The following is a 13,439-nucleotide window of genomic DNA, read 5'->3' as shown; positions in this document are numbered from 1 at the left end:
AGTCTCCCAACTATTCCCTACAACATATAGCCCCGCCCACGCCCACCACCACCACCACCACCTCACCCTCCCCTTCCCATTAAGCCATTATCATTTTAGAAGCCTGGTGTGAAACAAAAAATAAAAACACTGGTAGATGCTGAATTTTCATAAGCTTCCCCCCCTCCATGGGTCTGTATCTCAGAAACATCTTGCTCAAATAACCCCAAATTTGGCTCACTAATCCTAACTCCCACTCCCATTAAGCACAGCAAATTTCAAGACAATCTGAGTACCCATACAGATATTGGAATTTAGAAAAATCATCCTTTAAACAGAAATATTTTCTCAATCTTAATTGTAGAAGAGTTGGTCTTCCTCTGTAATACAGCATGAAATTAATCATCAGCAACTCCTTTGCCATATCCATATCCCCAACAATCTTGAAAGCATAGCAGGCTCTGAGAGGTGTGAAGCAGCCCATTCATCTCAGTGTGATTGTCTCAACTAAATGAGAACACCCCATGGAGATAAATACAGCCTAAAACAATAGGTATGACACAGAGGTTCTCACACTATGGGGGTGTGCCTCCCTATGGAGATGCCAGTTGCCTGTCTTTTGGCCAGGGGTATAGTGCTGCTTGAACAGTCTGAACCATTGCTCTGGGACCTGCACTCTGACTCTTCAGAAATAAAAATCTGCACAAATTTGCACTCCGGACCATCTTCCATCAAGGCTTGCACCTGACTGATGCCTGCTGCACTAGATACCCTGTGCCCCTGCTGTTTGAAATGCTGTACTGTAGCCCAGCCCCTCTATTGAGAAAGGAACTGAGGGTTGTTCACCCAACACGCCCCTATATACCCTTGCTATGAGGGGCACAAGGATAGATAGGGTGCATGCACAAACTGAATGGGCAGGGCTACTGAAAGTCTCTGATCAAAGGCACATGAGCACCTGAAGTGGAGCACCTATAGGGCCAATACTCGAAGATGAGCCTATTGTTCAAATGGCCCCAATTTTGGATCAGTAACCGAACCCCACTCCCCCAAGAAAGGAATCAAATTTCAAAGCAATCCAAGTAACCCTGATGATTTTAGAGCATTTACTGCTAAGCTTTAAACAGAAACCTGATTTCAGCCTTAACTACAGTGGAGCTAGCACTCTGCTATCATTTACTCAGACCCTCTTAAAAATTTTTGGTGTACCCGACACACAAACTTTAAAAGAGTGTAAATACAAACCATAACAGAAGTCGTCACTGGATTCTAGAAGGTGGCACTATTTCAACATGCAATATACAATCACATTTTGTTAACTCTTACTTGTTGTGGGAAACATGTCCGTACAGAATGTTCTGTGTATCCAAAAGAAGGCCCTTCAAATACAGCTGTTGGAAGTTTTAAAACTTCTCTCAAAAACTGATCAAACTTTGTAAATATCATCAATCCATTGGAATCTGACATTTGGGAGAAAATATCTATAAGAAGAACAAAATAAAGTAAAACCTTAGAGTAAATATAAGTTTACTGAAAAATGTATTATGCTTTACATAACTAAAAAAAAAAACTTTTGTGGTGGAATCTATTTCTACTTGTTTACCATGAACATCAATTTTATATTACTTCTTTCCAAGTTACAATATAAAACTTAACACGAATGCACTTCATTTATTATATATCCTCCAGGTTCTCTCCCCACATTCCTATACAATATATTTTTTACAATGTACTAAAAATCTCGAATATGTTGAAGGCAAGACAGGTAAATTTGGGATGTGTGGAGTGTAGTAGAAAAAGAGAGCCTGAAGCATGGGCCTGGAGAAAGGCCTGAGGCCTGAACCAAAGTCAGCAAAACTTATGTTATGAGCAACAATCAGGCCCTGTCAAAAGCAGATGCTTGCCTGCAAGTCAGTGTGCAGTACATGAACTCGGCACCAGTATTGCTAGCATTGCTAAAACACACTGAATATGTAAACACATTCCAGCAGGCCAGCACAAGAACACCCCAACCTCGCACACGATAAGATGGTTTGACAAAAGTGATGAATTGGCAGAGCCATCGGCCATTATCTTTGAAAACTCCTGGCGATCGGGGAGGTTCCAGACAGTTGGAAAAAGGCAAATATATTGCTCACCTTTAAAAAAGGGAAGAAGGAGAACTCGGGGAACTACAGACCGGTCAGCCTCACCTCAGTCCCTGGAAAAATCATACAGCAGGTCCCAAGGAATCCATTTTGAATCACTTGGAGGAGAGGAAGGTGACCAGGAACAGTCAACATGGATTCACCAAGGGCAAGTCATGCCTGACCAACCTGATTGCTTTTTATGAAGAGATAACTGGCTCAGTGGATATAGGGAAAGCAGTGGATGTGATATACCTTGACTTTAGAAAAGCTTTTGATATGGTCTCCCACTGTATTCTTGCCAGCAAGTTAAAGTAGTATGGATTGGATGAATGAACTATAAGATAGATAGAAAGCTGGCTAGATTGTCAGGCTCAATGGGTAGTGATCAACGGCTTGATGACTAGTTGGCAACCGGTATCAAGCAGAGTGCTCCAGGGGTCGGTCCTGGGGCCGATTTTGATCAACATCTTCATTATCTGGACGATGGGATGGATTGCACCCTCAGCAAGTTCGCGGATGACACTAAGCTGGGGGGAGAGGTAGATACACTGGAGGGTAGGGATAGGGTCCAGAGTGATCTAGACAAATTGGAGGACTGGTCCAAAAGAAATCAGATGAGGTTCAACAAGGACAAGCGCAGAGTTCTGCACTTAGGATGGAAGAATCTCATGCACTGCTACAGGCTGGGGACCGACTAGCTCAGTGGCAGTTCTGCAGAAAAAGACCTGGCTATTACAGTGGATGAGAAGCTGGATATGAGTCAGCAGTGTGCCCTTGTTGCCAACAAGGCTAGCGGCATATTGGGTTGCATTAGTAAGAGCATTGCCAGCAGACTGAGGGAAGTGATTATTCCTCTCTAGTTGGCACTGGTGAGGCCACACCTGGAGTACTGCATCCAGTTTTGGGCCCCCCATTACAGAAAGAATGTGGACAAATTGGAGAGTCCAGCGGAGGGCAACGAAAATGATTAGGGGGCTGGAGCACATGACTTATGAGGAGAGGCTGAGGGAACTGGGCTTATTTAGTTTGCAGAAGAGAAGAGTGAGGGGGGATTTGATAGCATCTTTCAACTACCTGAAGGTGGGTTCCAAAGGGGATGGAGCTCAGCTGTTCCCAGTGATGGCAGATGACAGAACAAGGAGCAATGGTCTCAAGTTGCAGTGGGGGAGGTCTAGGTTGGATATTAGGAAACACTATTTCACTAGGAGGGTGGTGAAGCACTGGAATGGGTTACCTAGGGAAGTGGTGGAATCTCCATCCTTAGAAGTTTTTAAGGCCGGGCTTGACAAAGCCCTGGCTGGGATGATTTAGTTGGGGTTGGTCCTTCTTTGAGAAGGGGATTGGACTAGATGATCTCCTGAGGTCTCTTCCAACCCAAATCTATTATTCTAATAGAGATGCTTTGTCTGGAACATCAGGAGGAAAGTACAAGGGGAGGTAAAAAACATGTCATGAAACAAGTAAGGTGATACGTAAGTTGTTTATCCCTGATTGTTTGTCTTAGTCTATAAATGTTGGGATACCACGCTTTAACCCTTCGTCCAGCCTAGGGGGCAGTGGAAAGTCCCGTGACTTACTAAGCTGACATTGATCCCAGGAGCTAGGACCATTCGTTGTCAGCAATAAACCTGACCAATTTCCTTCACTATTAAAACGGGTCTTGTGGTCTTATTGGGCAGTTTGATTGGAGCCTGTGTACAGACTATATGTCCAGAACTGGTGCAGCATGCAGAAAGTACGCATGCATGCAGCAGAACATCTGACATGGAGAATGTAGGAACAGTACTGATATTTTTATGAATAGCTATGACTCAAATAACCTATTTACTTTTTATTCGTACCCACTGTGTGTGAAGGAGTTAATCCCTCTTTCTTTGGGTCCAGACACACAAGCATGTTAAGATTGGTAACAATGAACAATCAAGAATTGCACAGAGCTGGCTGACAAGGGGGAAATAAACCCTGACAAATTTTTTGCATTTTAACGAAAAAAGTTTCATTCTGAAGCAGGGAGGAACATCAAAAATGTGAACATTTTCAAGGAAAGAGATTTTAAGAAAAATTGTTTCAGGAGAACTTAAACAGATTTTTTCAGCTTCCCAGCTGCCTTCAGGGAAGGCTCTGAAAAAGATTTGTGGATCATGGTGGATAATCACCTGAATCTGAGCTCCCACTGCACCGCTGTGGCTAAAAAGGCTAATTTGATCTTCAGATGCATAAACAGGGGGGTCTTGAGTATGAGTAGAAAGGTTATTTTTAGGGTTGTCAAAGGATTAAAAAAAGGACTTGTGATTCATCGCAGTTTTAATTGCACTCTTTAATAATAATAGATACTATTTATTACAAATATTTAGGATTTTTTCTACATTTTCAGATATAGTGATTTCAGTGACCACACAGAATACAAAGTGTACAGTGGTCACTTTATATTATTTTTATTACAAATATTTGTGCTGTAAAAAAGATACACAAAAGAAATAGTATTTTTCAATTCACCTCATACAAGTACTGTACTGCAATCTATTTATTGTGAAAGTGCAACTTACAAATGTAGATTTTTTTTTGTTACATAATTGCACTCAAAAACAAAACAATATACAACTTTAGCGCCTATAAGTCCACTCAGTCCTACTTCTTGTTCAACCAATCGCTAAGACAAATAAGTTTGTTTACATTTACGGGAGATACTGCTGCTCACTTCTTATTTGCAATATCACCTGAAAGTGAGAACAGGTATTCATATGGCACTGTTGTAGCCAGCATTGCAAGATATTTACCTGCCAGATATGCTAAACATTTGTATGCCCCTTCATGCTTTGACCAGCATTCCAGAGGACATGCTTCCATGCTGATGACAGGTTCTGCCTGATAATGATCCAAAGAAGTGCAGACTGATGCACATTCATTTTCATCACCTGTGCCACCAACAGAAGGTTGATTTTCTTTTTTGGTGGTTCAGGTTCTGTAGTTTCTGCATCTGAGTGTGTTGCTGACAGCATGTTCCACACCTCGTCCCTCTCAGATTTTGAAAGGCACTACAGATGCTTAAACCTGGGGCCGAGTGCTATAGCTATCTTTAGAAATCTCGCATTTGTATCTTTGCATTTTTTCAAATCTGCAATGAAAGTTTTCTTAAATCGAACATGTACTCGGTCGTTATCCGAGACTGCCATAACATGAAATATATGGCAGAATGCAGACAAAGCAGATGTTGAGGCCTCAACTGTATCAAAAATCCTTTGAGAAAGCTAGTAAAATACTATCAGGACAAAAAAATTAAATTGAAAACCACAACATTTAAACAAGCAAAACTTAGGAACCCAAACACAGTTTGGCACTATGCTGATGCTCCACTTAAAGATCCTGTCAGTAGAGGAGTCACTAAAACCAAAAAGTAAGCTAGGGAAACAGTGGGATGTGATGGAGTAAAGAGAATTGCCTTGAGGCTGAAATTGGCATGCTCACTGCGTTGCAGGAAATCTAATCCTATTTTACCTCACAGACATTTTGGAGGACAGAGAAGGAGAATAGGACCTCATAACCCAACAAGTGCATCTTCACTAGGAAAAATGATGTGTTCTTAACTCAAGTTAGCTAGCATGAGGTACAATCCTAGTGAAGACCAGGGAAGTTTGTAATTTCAGCAGGTTAAGACAAGACTATACAGGAGCCTAGGATTTATCTTGACCTGCTAACTCATGTGAAAAGTACAAACTGCCTGGTCTTCACTAGGATATTCGCTCATGTTAGCTAACTTGAGTTAAGAACACACCTTTTTCCATAGTGAAGACAAGGCCAAAGTCATGGTCTGTGACAGGCTCTGCTGGCAGGTTCTAAAGAGTACATTGCGTGGAATGCACAAACTTCACCAGAGGGCTATCTAAAGGATAAACTGAACAAAATTATGCCTTGTTCGCTCCTGGTGGGAGTGAAAGTAGAGAATATTTGGGAATGGTTGTCAGGGCAGGAAGTAACCCAAGAATTACCTGGTATGGTTCAATTTTTGCACTTTTATTTGAGTACTGATGTAATGCTGGTGTAAGGAGATGTGCAGGGGCAGGATGAATTTTCAGATATAAAGGAAGGTAAGAGCAAGAGATGGGAGAGATTAATGCCATATATCTGCTTCAGCAAGCAAAGGAAGCTGCAGGTGGTGATCAGGTGTTTCAATGTAGTAGAGAGATGCCACGGATGGGATGCAAAGAGAACAAAAGAAGTGGCATGCAAGGGTTATGACTGAGATAACCTAGGACAGAGGTGGAGGATATTTGTGTTTTGGGTGATGTTCTGGGTGGGAGATAATAAGAGAGAGCCCTTGTGACCTGGAGTGTGGAAGGGAAGGAGAGGGAAGCAGTTGTTGGCTTTGTTGGGGAGAAATTATATATGTTTAATATTTTTAAATATACTACAAATACAAATTCTAAACTTCTTAGAAATAAATGATCAAGAAGGGCCACTAGAATGATCTGAGGAATGGAAAGCCTGTCGTATGAAAGGAGACTTGAGGAGCTCAGTTTGTTTTCCTTAACCAAAAGAAGGATAAGAGGAGATATGATTGCACTCTTTAAATATATCAGAGGGATAAATACCAGGGAAGGAGAGGAATTATTTCAGCTCAGTGCTAATGTGGACACGAGGACAAACGGATATAAATTGTCAGTCAGGAAATTTAGGCTTGAAATTAGACGAAGGTTTCTAACCATCAGAGGAGTGCAATTCTGGAACAGCCTTCCGAAGGAAACAGTGGGGGTGAAGGACCTCCATGACTTTAAGATTAAGCTAGATAAGTTTATGGAGGAGATAGTATGATAGGATAACGGGCTTAGTCAATAGGTCAATTAAGTGCCACACTGGTAATTAGTACAATGGGTCAATGATAGGATATTGTTAGCCTTTTTCCAGAGGGTATGGCTGGAGAGTCTTGCCCGCATGCTCGGGGTTCAGCTGACCGCCATATTTGGGGTCGGGAAGGAATTTTCCTCCAGGGTAGATTGGCAGTGGCCCTGGAGGTTTTTTGCCTTCCTCCGAAGCATGGGGCAGGGGTCGCTTGCTTAAGGAGTGGGTGGATCGGCTTATGTGGCCTGCATCTTGCAGGAGGTCAGACTAGATGATCATAATGGTCCCTTCTGATCTTGGATTCTATGATTCTATGAAATGTAATACTCAATTGCCAGGTAAAACTTAATTAACACTGAATTAGAGCTGTAGCTATACTTTTTTTAAAACAGAAAATCGATCAAGAATACTGTACATAAGAACATTAAAAGTTACGTTAAAAAAACTTTAAGCTGTCCTAACGTTATAAATATGTACTTACAATTTGACAGCCATTATTATAATATTCCCAGTATTCCACACAAAACTCAAAATCTGAAACCCATGACACATTTCTTTATATAACTCTACTATTAAAAGTAACTGAAGATTAATTACCTACACCAATAAATAACATAATAAAGATACACTAGTGAGACCACAACTTCCATTCATTAATGACCAAACTAAAACATACTGCATAGAATCATAGGACTGGAAGGGACCTCGAGAGGTCATCTAGTCCAGTCTCCTGCACTCATGGTAGGACTAAGTATTAGCTAGACCATTCCTGACAGGTGTTTGTCTAACCTGCTCTTAAAAAACTCCATGGGCAATTTATTCCAGTGCTTAACCACTCTGACAGTTAGGAGGATTTTCCTAATGTTCAGTCTAAACTTTTAAGTGCATTGCTTCTTGTCCTATCCTCAGAGGTAAAGGAGAAACATTTTTCTCCCTCCTCCTTGTAACCTTTTACATACTTGAAAACTGTTATCATGTCCACTCTCAGTCTTCTCTTCTCCAGACGAAACAAACCCATTTTTTTTCAATCTTCCCTCATAGGTCATGCTTTCTAGACCTTTCATCATTTTTGTTCCTCTTTTCTGGACTTTCTCCAATTTGTCCACATTTTTTTCTGAAATGTGGTGCCCAGAACTGGACACAATACTCCAGCTGAGGCCTAATCATCTTACTTTCAAAATAAAAACCACATCTGTTTCATATCAGCTGGTATTTTAATTTTTTTATGCTGCTAGGAGATATTTTGCAATTGTAAATTTAACTACTGTTATATCCTCTGTACTGATATTTTGATTTTAAAATTGAAATAAACCCAAAACATTGTATTTCACTCAATACGGTGGGAAAAAAACTATTAAATCTTAACATACTAAGACAGTTCAAAAAGTCTACTCTTCATCCAGACCAAGTGCCAACCTGTGCTAGCAGCTTTCCATTCAGTTCTGGGCACACTAACCTACAACAGAGGTTAGTCTGAAACACTTGGTCTTGAACGACTCCAAAAACAGAACATAAGAACATAAGAACATAAGAAAGGCCGTACCGGGTCAGACCAAAGGTCCATCTAGCCCAGTATCTGTCTACCGACAGTGGCCAATGCCAGGTGCCCCTGAGGGGAACTAACCTAAAAATGATCTCAAATGATCTCTCCTCTCATCATCATCATCCATCCAGACAGACAGAGGCTAGGGGATTCCATTCCATTCCATCTGGGCTAATAGCCATTTATAGCCTTACCATAGCCATCATGTCCTTTCCCCCTAATTATAGTCCTAGCCAGCCTCCTCCTCTCTCTCCTAGGGGGTTCACAAGTTTGTGCGTGACTGTGTGAAAGAAGAACTTCCTTTTTTTTTTTTTTTGTTTGCTACTTTTGCCTATTTTATTTTCTTTTTCTTGTATTGTGTGATTATATGAATAATAAAAAAAATAACTTTCCTTTTTCACTTTTCATCATCATGATTTATATTTTTATCATATTCTCATTCCTTCTTCTTCTTCTTTTTCCAAACTGAACCTCTTTCTCTCTCTCTTTCTCTTCTCTAAACCCCTTCCTCTAATAAATCATTTTTTTTTTTTTTTCTTTTTTCTGAACCTTTCTAGTGCTAGAATATCTTTTTGAGAGAGATCTACCACACATATGGGAGATATATACGTGCCATGATATTATATATTATATATATATTATATATACTTCTCTATCCTATTTCTTATTCTTTTTCCCCTTTTTTTTTTTTTGCTTTTTTTTGACCGCTGCATGCACACTGCATCCTGAATGAGAGAACTATCTCCAGAATCTTCTTTTCCTTTTCCAAGATCTATTATTAAGCCCCTATCATGTGTATGTAGTTATTTATATTTTTTTTTTTTTTATTTTTTTTTTTTTTTTTTATTTTATTTTTTTTTTTTTTTTTTTTTTGTTTTTTTTTTTTTGTTTTTTGTTGTTCTCTTCTTTTTGTTCTGATTCTGCTTTGGTCTTTTTGCTCTTGAGTAGTTTCTCTATCTCTTGTTTACACCTCACTGTTTACCCCTTCCAGATCATTTATGAATTAATTGAATATTGAATTGGATTGGTCCTAGGACTGACCCCTTGAGAAGACTCCTCTTTACCTCTCCATTCTGAGAATTTTACCTTAATTCCTCCCCTTTTTTCCCATTCCAATCTCCTTCCTTCCACAGCCCTCCCCTTTCCTCCTTTTCCAGACTTTTTCTTTTATTTTAACATTTCTTTTTAGAGGACCTTGTCAACCTTTTTGTCCTTGTCCTTGTACTTGGTATCCCCCCCTGTCCCCCCTGTGTCTGTCCCCTTTGGCCCCTTTGTCCAACTGTTTAACCTTAGTTTTTGCTTTTTTTTTATTTAGTAAGAGTTGACTTTTATTTTTACTTTTACTATTTTTATTTTTATTTTTTTTTTATTTTTTTTTTATTTGTTTTTTTTTACTATGGTTTCTAATTGAATAGCTGTATTTGCCTTAGAGCCTGTAGAGCCGGCAATGTTTTTTTTAAACTTAGCATTACCTACATAATTTAAATATTGGCGTCATTTAGTTTTAAGTTAAATCATGTTTTACTTACTCCTTATAAGTTATCTTCTTTCACATTTGAGTTCTTTCATCACTCTTGGGTTTGGGACTTCCTCATCTTGTTATTTTCAATTTGTCCAAAAATTCCTTAATTAACTCCTCTTCTGACACTATTTCAAAAATCAGATCCAGTTACTCCACCTTTCAAGCTCAGGAAGTTTGTCAGCTCTCCCCAGCCTCCAGCTAACAGACTCTGGCAAAGACTCCCATCAGCCTTTTCATATTTAGTTTCTTAATAGCTTCTTTTTTATTATTTTTTTTTTTAATTTTTTTTTTTTTTTGTTTTTTTTAATTTTTATTTTTTTTATTTTATTTTTTTTTTTTTTAATTTAATTTTTTTTTTTTCTTTTTTTTTTTAAACTTTTTTTTTTCTTTCTATTTCTTTTTTTCTTTTTCTGGCAGCGTTCTTGCACTTGCACTTTGCTTTTGGTGCTCTTTTCATTTTTTTTTTTTTTTTTTTTTTTTTTTTTTTTATTTTTATTTTTTTTTTTTTTTTTTTTTGTGTTTTTTTTGTTTTTTTTTTTTTTTTTGTTTTTGTTTTTTTTAATTTTTTTATGGGTTTAAGTTGGGCCTTATTTATGGTTCTTTTAAATTTTATTTTATTTTTCTTTTTTTTTTTTCAATTTGTTTTTTCTTTTTTTTCTTTTTTAACTTTTTTTTTGTTTAGTTCCCCTTTTGATAGTTTAATTGTCACAGTGTTGGGCAGTTTTGTTGTTGTCACACCACTTGGATGTTCTGTTATTTGTATTATTATATGCTATCCAAGCGGTCCTGCTATTATTACAGCCTCCTGGCTATCAGCTCCCTCTCTCCAGCTCTCACTCTTAAATCTTCCCGTTCTCTAGCTCGCCCTCGCATGTGCCAGTTTTTTAATGTATCAGTCATTTTTAGATTATTTTAAAATTTAAATCTTATTTTCTCATTGAATTGAAATGGTCAATTGTCAATTATTTCATAGTGGGAATTTTGGAAATTATTTGGTTTATTTCTTAATTTTCCATAGCTAATCTCATTATTTTCTTCATGGTCATCATCAATAGGTCTGATTTTTACATATTTAATTTAATTTATTTTTACTAGAGCATGTTATATTTTCTCTATCTTTAGAATCTTAGATTTTACTTTTTTTGAATTTTTTCATTTTTTACTTTATTTTTTTTCCTTCTTTCTTTCCCTCTCCTCTGCACTCCTCCCCTGTCCTTCCTGTTCTGTCCTTTGTATTTATTTTGTTTTTATTATCTCAGTCTGTCATTTTGATTATTTTCCTATTCCCAGGTTATCCTGATCCCTATTATATCAATATCATCCTTTATATCATCCTACTTATTATCATTTCTTTTTTATTTTATTTAGACTCATTTTTTTTTATGCCTTTTTATTAAACTTGTCCCTGTTTATTTATGAGCCTTTTCTTCTGATTTGATCTCATCTTCATATCCTGATCATCATCATTCCTCCATTACTTTCATTATATTTCTCATTCCTCGACTCTCTATCTAGAGAAGTCTGTCTCCTATCCCTAGTCTTTCTCTGTCTCTGTCTCCGATCCCTTTTTCACCATCACCAGCCTAGTTCCCCTTTTCATCTAGTTTTAATTTTTCTCTCTACTTTTTTTTTTCCAACCCTCCTCTCTTTTCTCTCCTCACTCCTCATCCCATCTCCCTCTCTCCCCTCCCTCTTCCCCTCCCATCCCCCTCCTCCTCCCAGTTCCTATCCAACCATCCCCTCATCCATCCATCCATCTCTCTCCCTCCTGAAGCTCTTGCTGCCTGCCTGCCTGCCTGCTGAAAAGCCACCATAAAATTCCTGGATTTCAGTCTGCATTCAGTCTTTTCCCAGCTGCTCACAATTAAGCTATGAGAGCCCGTATCACCTGTAACCAGTACCAGTGACTGGGGAAAAACAGTTACTTACCCTACAGTAACTGTGGGTCTCTAAGGTACATTGCCCACATGTATTTCACAACCCATGCTCCTTCCCCAGTAATGCAGAGTCCTATATGATTTGGATTCTGAATTGATGAAGGAACTGAAGGACAGTTGGGCCCACAACTCTCTCTTTTATTCCCTCAGTTGGGGGTCACAAGGGCATTCAGGATGCACATATAGCCCAACAGCCACCACAGACCAAAAGAATCTGATCTGAATCTGCATTATGAGGCACATGTGCATCAGAAATGGAATATATGCGGACAAACACATCTCAAAGAACCACACTTAGGGTCTGACTACATAGCAACTCAGAGCATGGCACACCAGGGTGCAAATCTAGAACATACTAGCTTGCCACACACTGACTCACTGCATGGACCCTGCTAAGGGGCACTGGAAGTCCCAAAGTGTGAATTAGTATACTACACTTTCCAGTAGTAGTACACTAAGCCACACTCTTGAGACTTTCACTACACTATAGCAGTGTCTACAACACAGGACATTACAGCAGGGCAAAGTGTTGCACTACAGATTCACACTGTGGCTTGCCACGCAGTATCTTGCTGTGTAGACAAGCCCTAAGAGCATTATATTTGCAAAGTTAAGCACTCAAAAGTTAGGAAAAGCCAGTATTAAGGTTACATGTGTTGTGAAGATACAGTAAAACTTCAGAGTTATGAACACCTCGGGAATAGAAGTTGTTCATAACTCTGAAATGTTCATAACTCTGAACAAAGTATTATGGTTGTTCTTTCTGAACACTGACTTAATACACCTTTGAAACTTTACTATGCAGAAGAAAAATGCTGCTTTTAACCATCTTAATTTAAATGAAAAAAGCACAGAAACAGTTTCCTTACCTTATCAATTTTTTTTTTTTTACTTTCCCTTTATTATTTTTAGTAGTTTATGTTTAACACAGTGCTGTGTTGGGGGAGGGATAGCTCAGTGGTTTGAGCATTGGCCTGCTAAACCCAGGGTTGTGAGTTCAATCCTTGAGGAGGCCACTTAGGGATCTGGTCAGTTCGTAACTCTGGTACTCATAACTCTGAGGTTCTACTTGTAAATTCATTAATTTCTGAAGCACTCAGATGCTACAGTGAGAGTTCCATGGAAACACTCAGCAGGAAATTAATAATTTTGTACTGAGTACTGGGTTTGGAGGGTTTACATCAGTGGTGGGCAATCTGCGGCCTTTCAGGGTAATCCGCTGGCGGGCCACGAGCCAGTTTGTTTACATTGACTGTCTGCAGCCCCCAGTGGCCATAGTGCGCCGTTCCTGGACAATGGGAGCTGCGGGAAGCAGCGGCCAGCACGTCCCTGCGGCCTGCGCCGCTTCCCGCAGCTCCCATTGGCTGGGAACAGCAAACTGTGGCCACTGGGAGCTGCAGGAGGTCGTGCTTGCAAACGGTCAATGTAAACAAACTGTCTCACGGCCTGCCAGTGGATTACCCTGATGGGCCACGTGCAGCCCAGGGCTGCAG

The 13,439-nt window shown here is 39.3% G+C and overlaps 1 protein-coding gene across 16 annotated transcripts in view; it reads right to left on the bottom strand.

Moving 5' to 3' along the window:
• Nucleotides 1-13,439, bottom strand: part of DTNB (dystrobrevin beta) — a 387,737-nt gene that overhangs the window by 275,956 nt on the left and 98,342 nt on the right. For all 16 annotated transcript variants that reach the window (XR_005595613.1, XR_005595609.1, XR_005595612.1 and 13 more), the window contains one exon: nucleotides 1,306-1,460. Coding sequence is in view for 10 of the 16 variants with exons in the window: in XM_039528646.1 (XP_039384580.1) it covers nucleotides 1,306-1,460 (155 nt within the window). In the remaining 6 variants the exon portion in view is untranslated. The remainder of the gene's footprint in view (nucleotides 1-1,305; nucleotides 1,461-13,439) is intronic.

Source organism: Mauremys reevesii, linkage group 3 (genome assembly GCF_016161935.1).
Source record: "Mauremys reevesii isolate NIE-2019 linkage group 3, ASM1616193v1, whole genome shotgun sequence".
In the NCBI taxonomy this organism is placed as follows: Eukaryota; Metazoa; Chordata; order Testudines; family Geoemydidae; genus Mauremys; species Mauremys reevesii.
The sequence above is the reverse complement of the archived record's forward strand: the minus strand, read 5'-3'. Positions and strand labels throughout refer to the sequence as shown.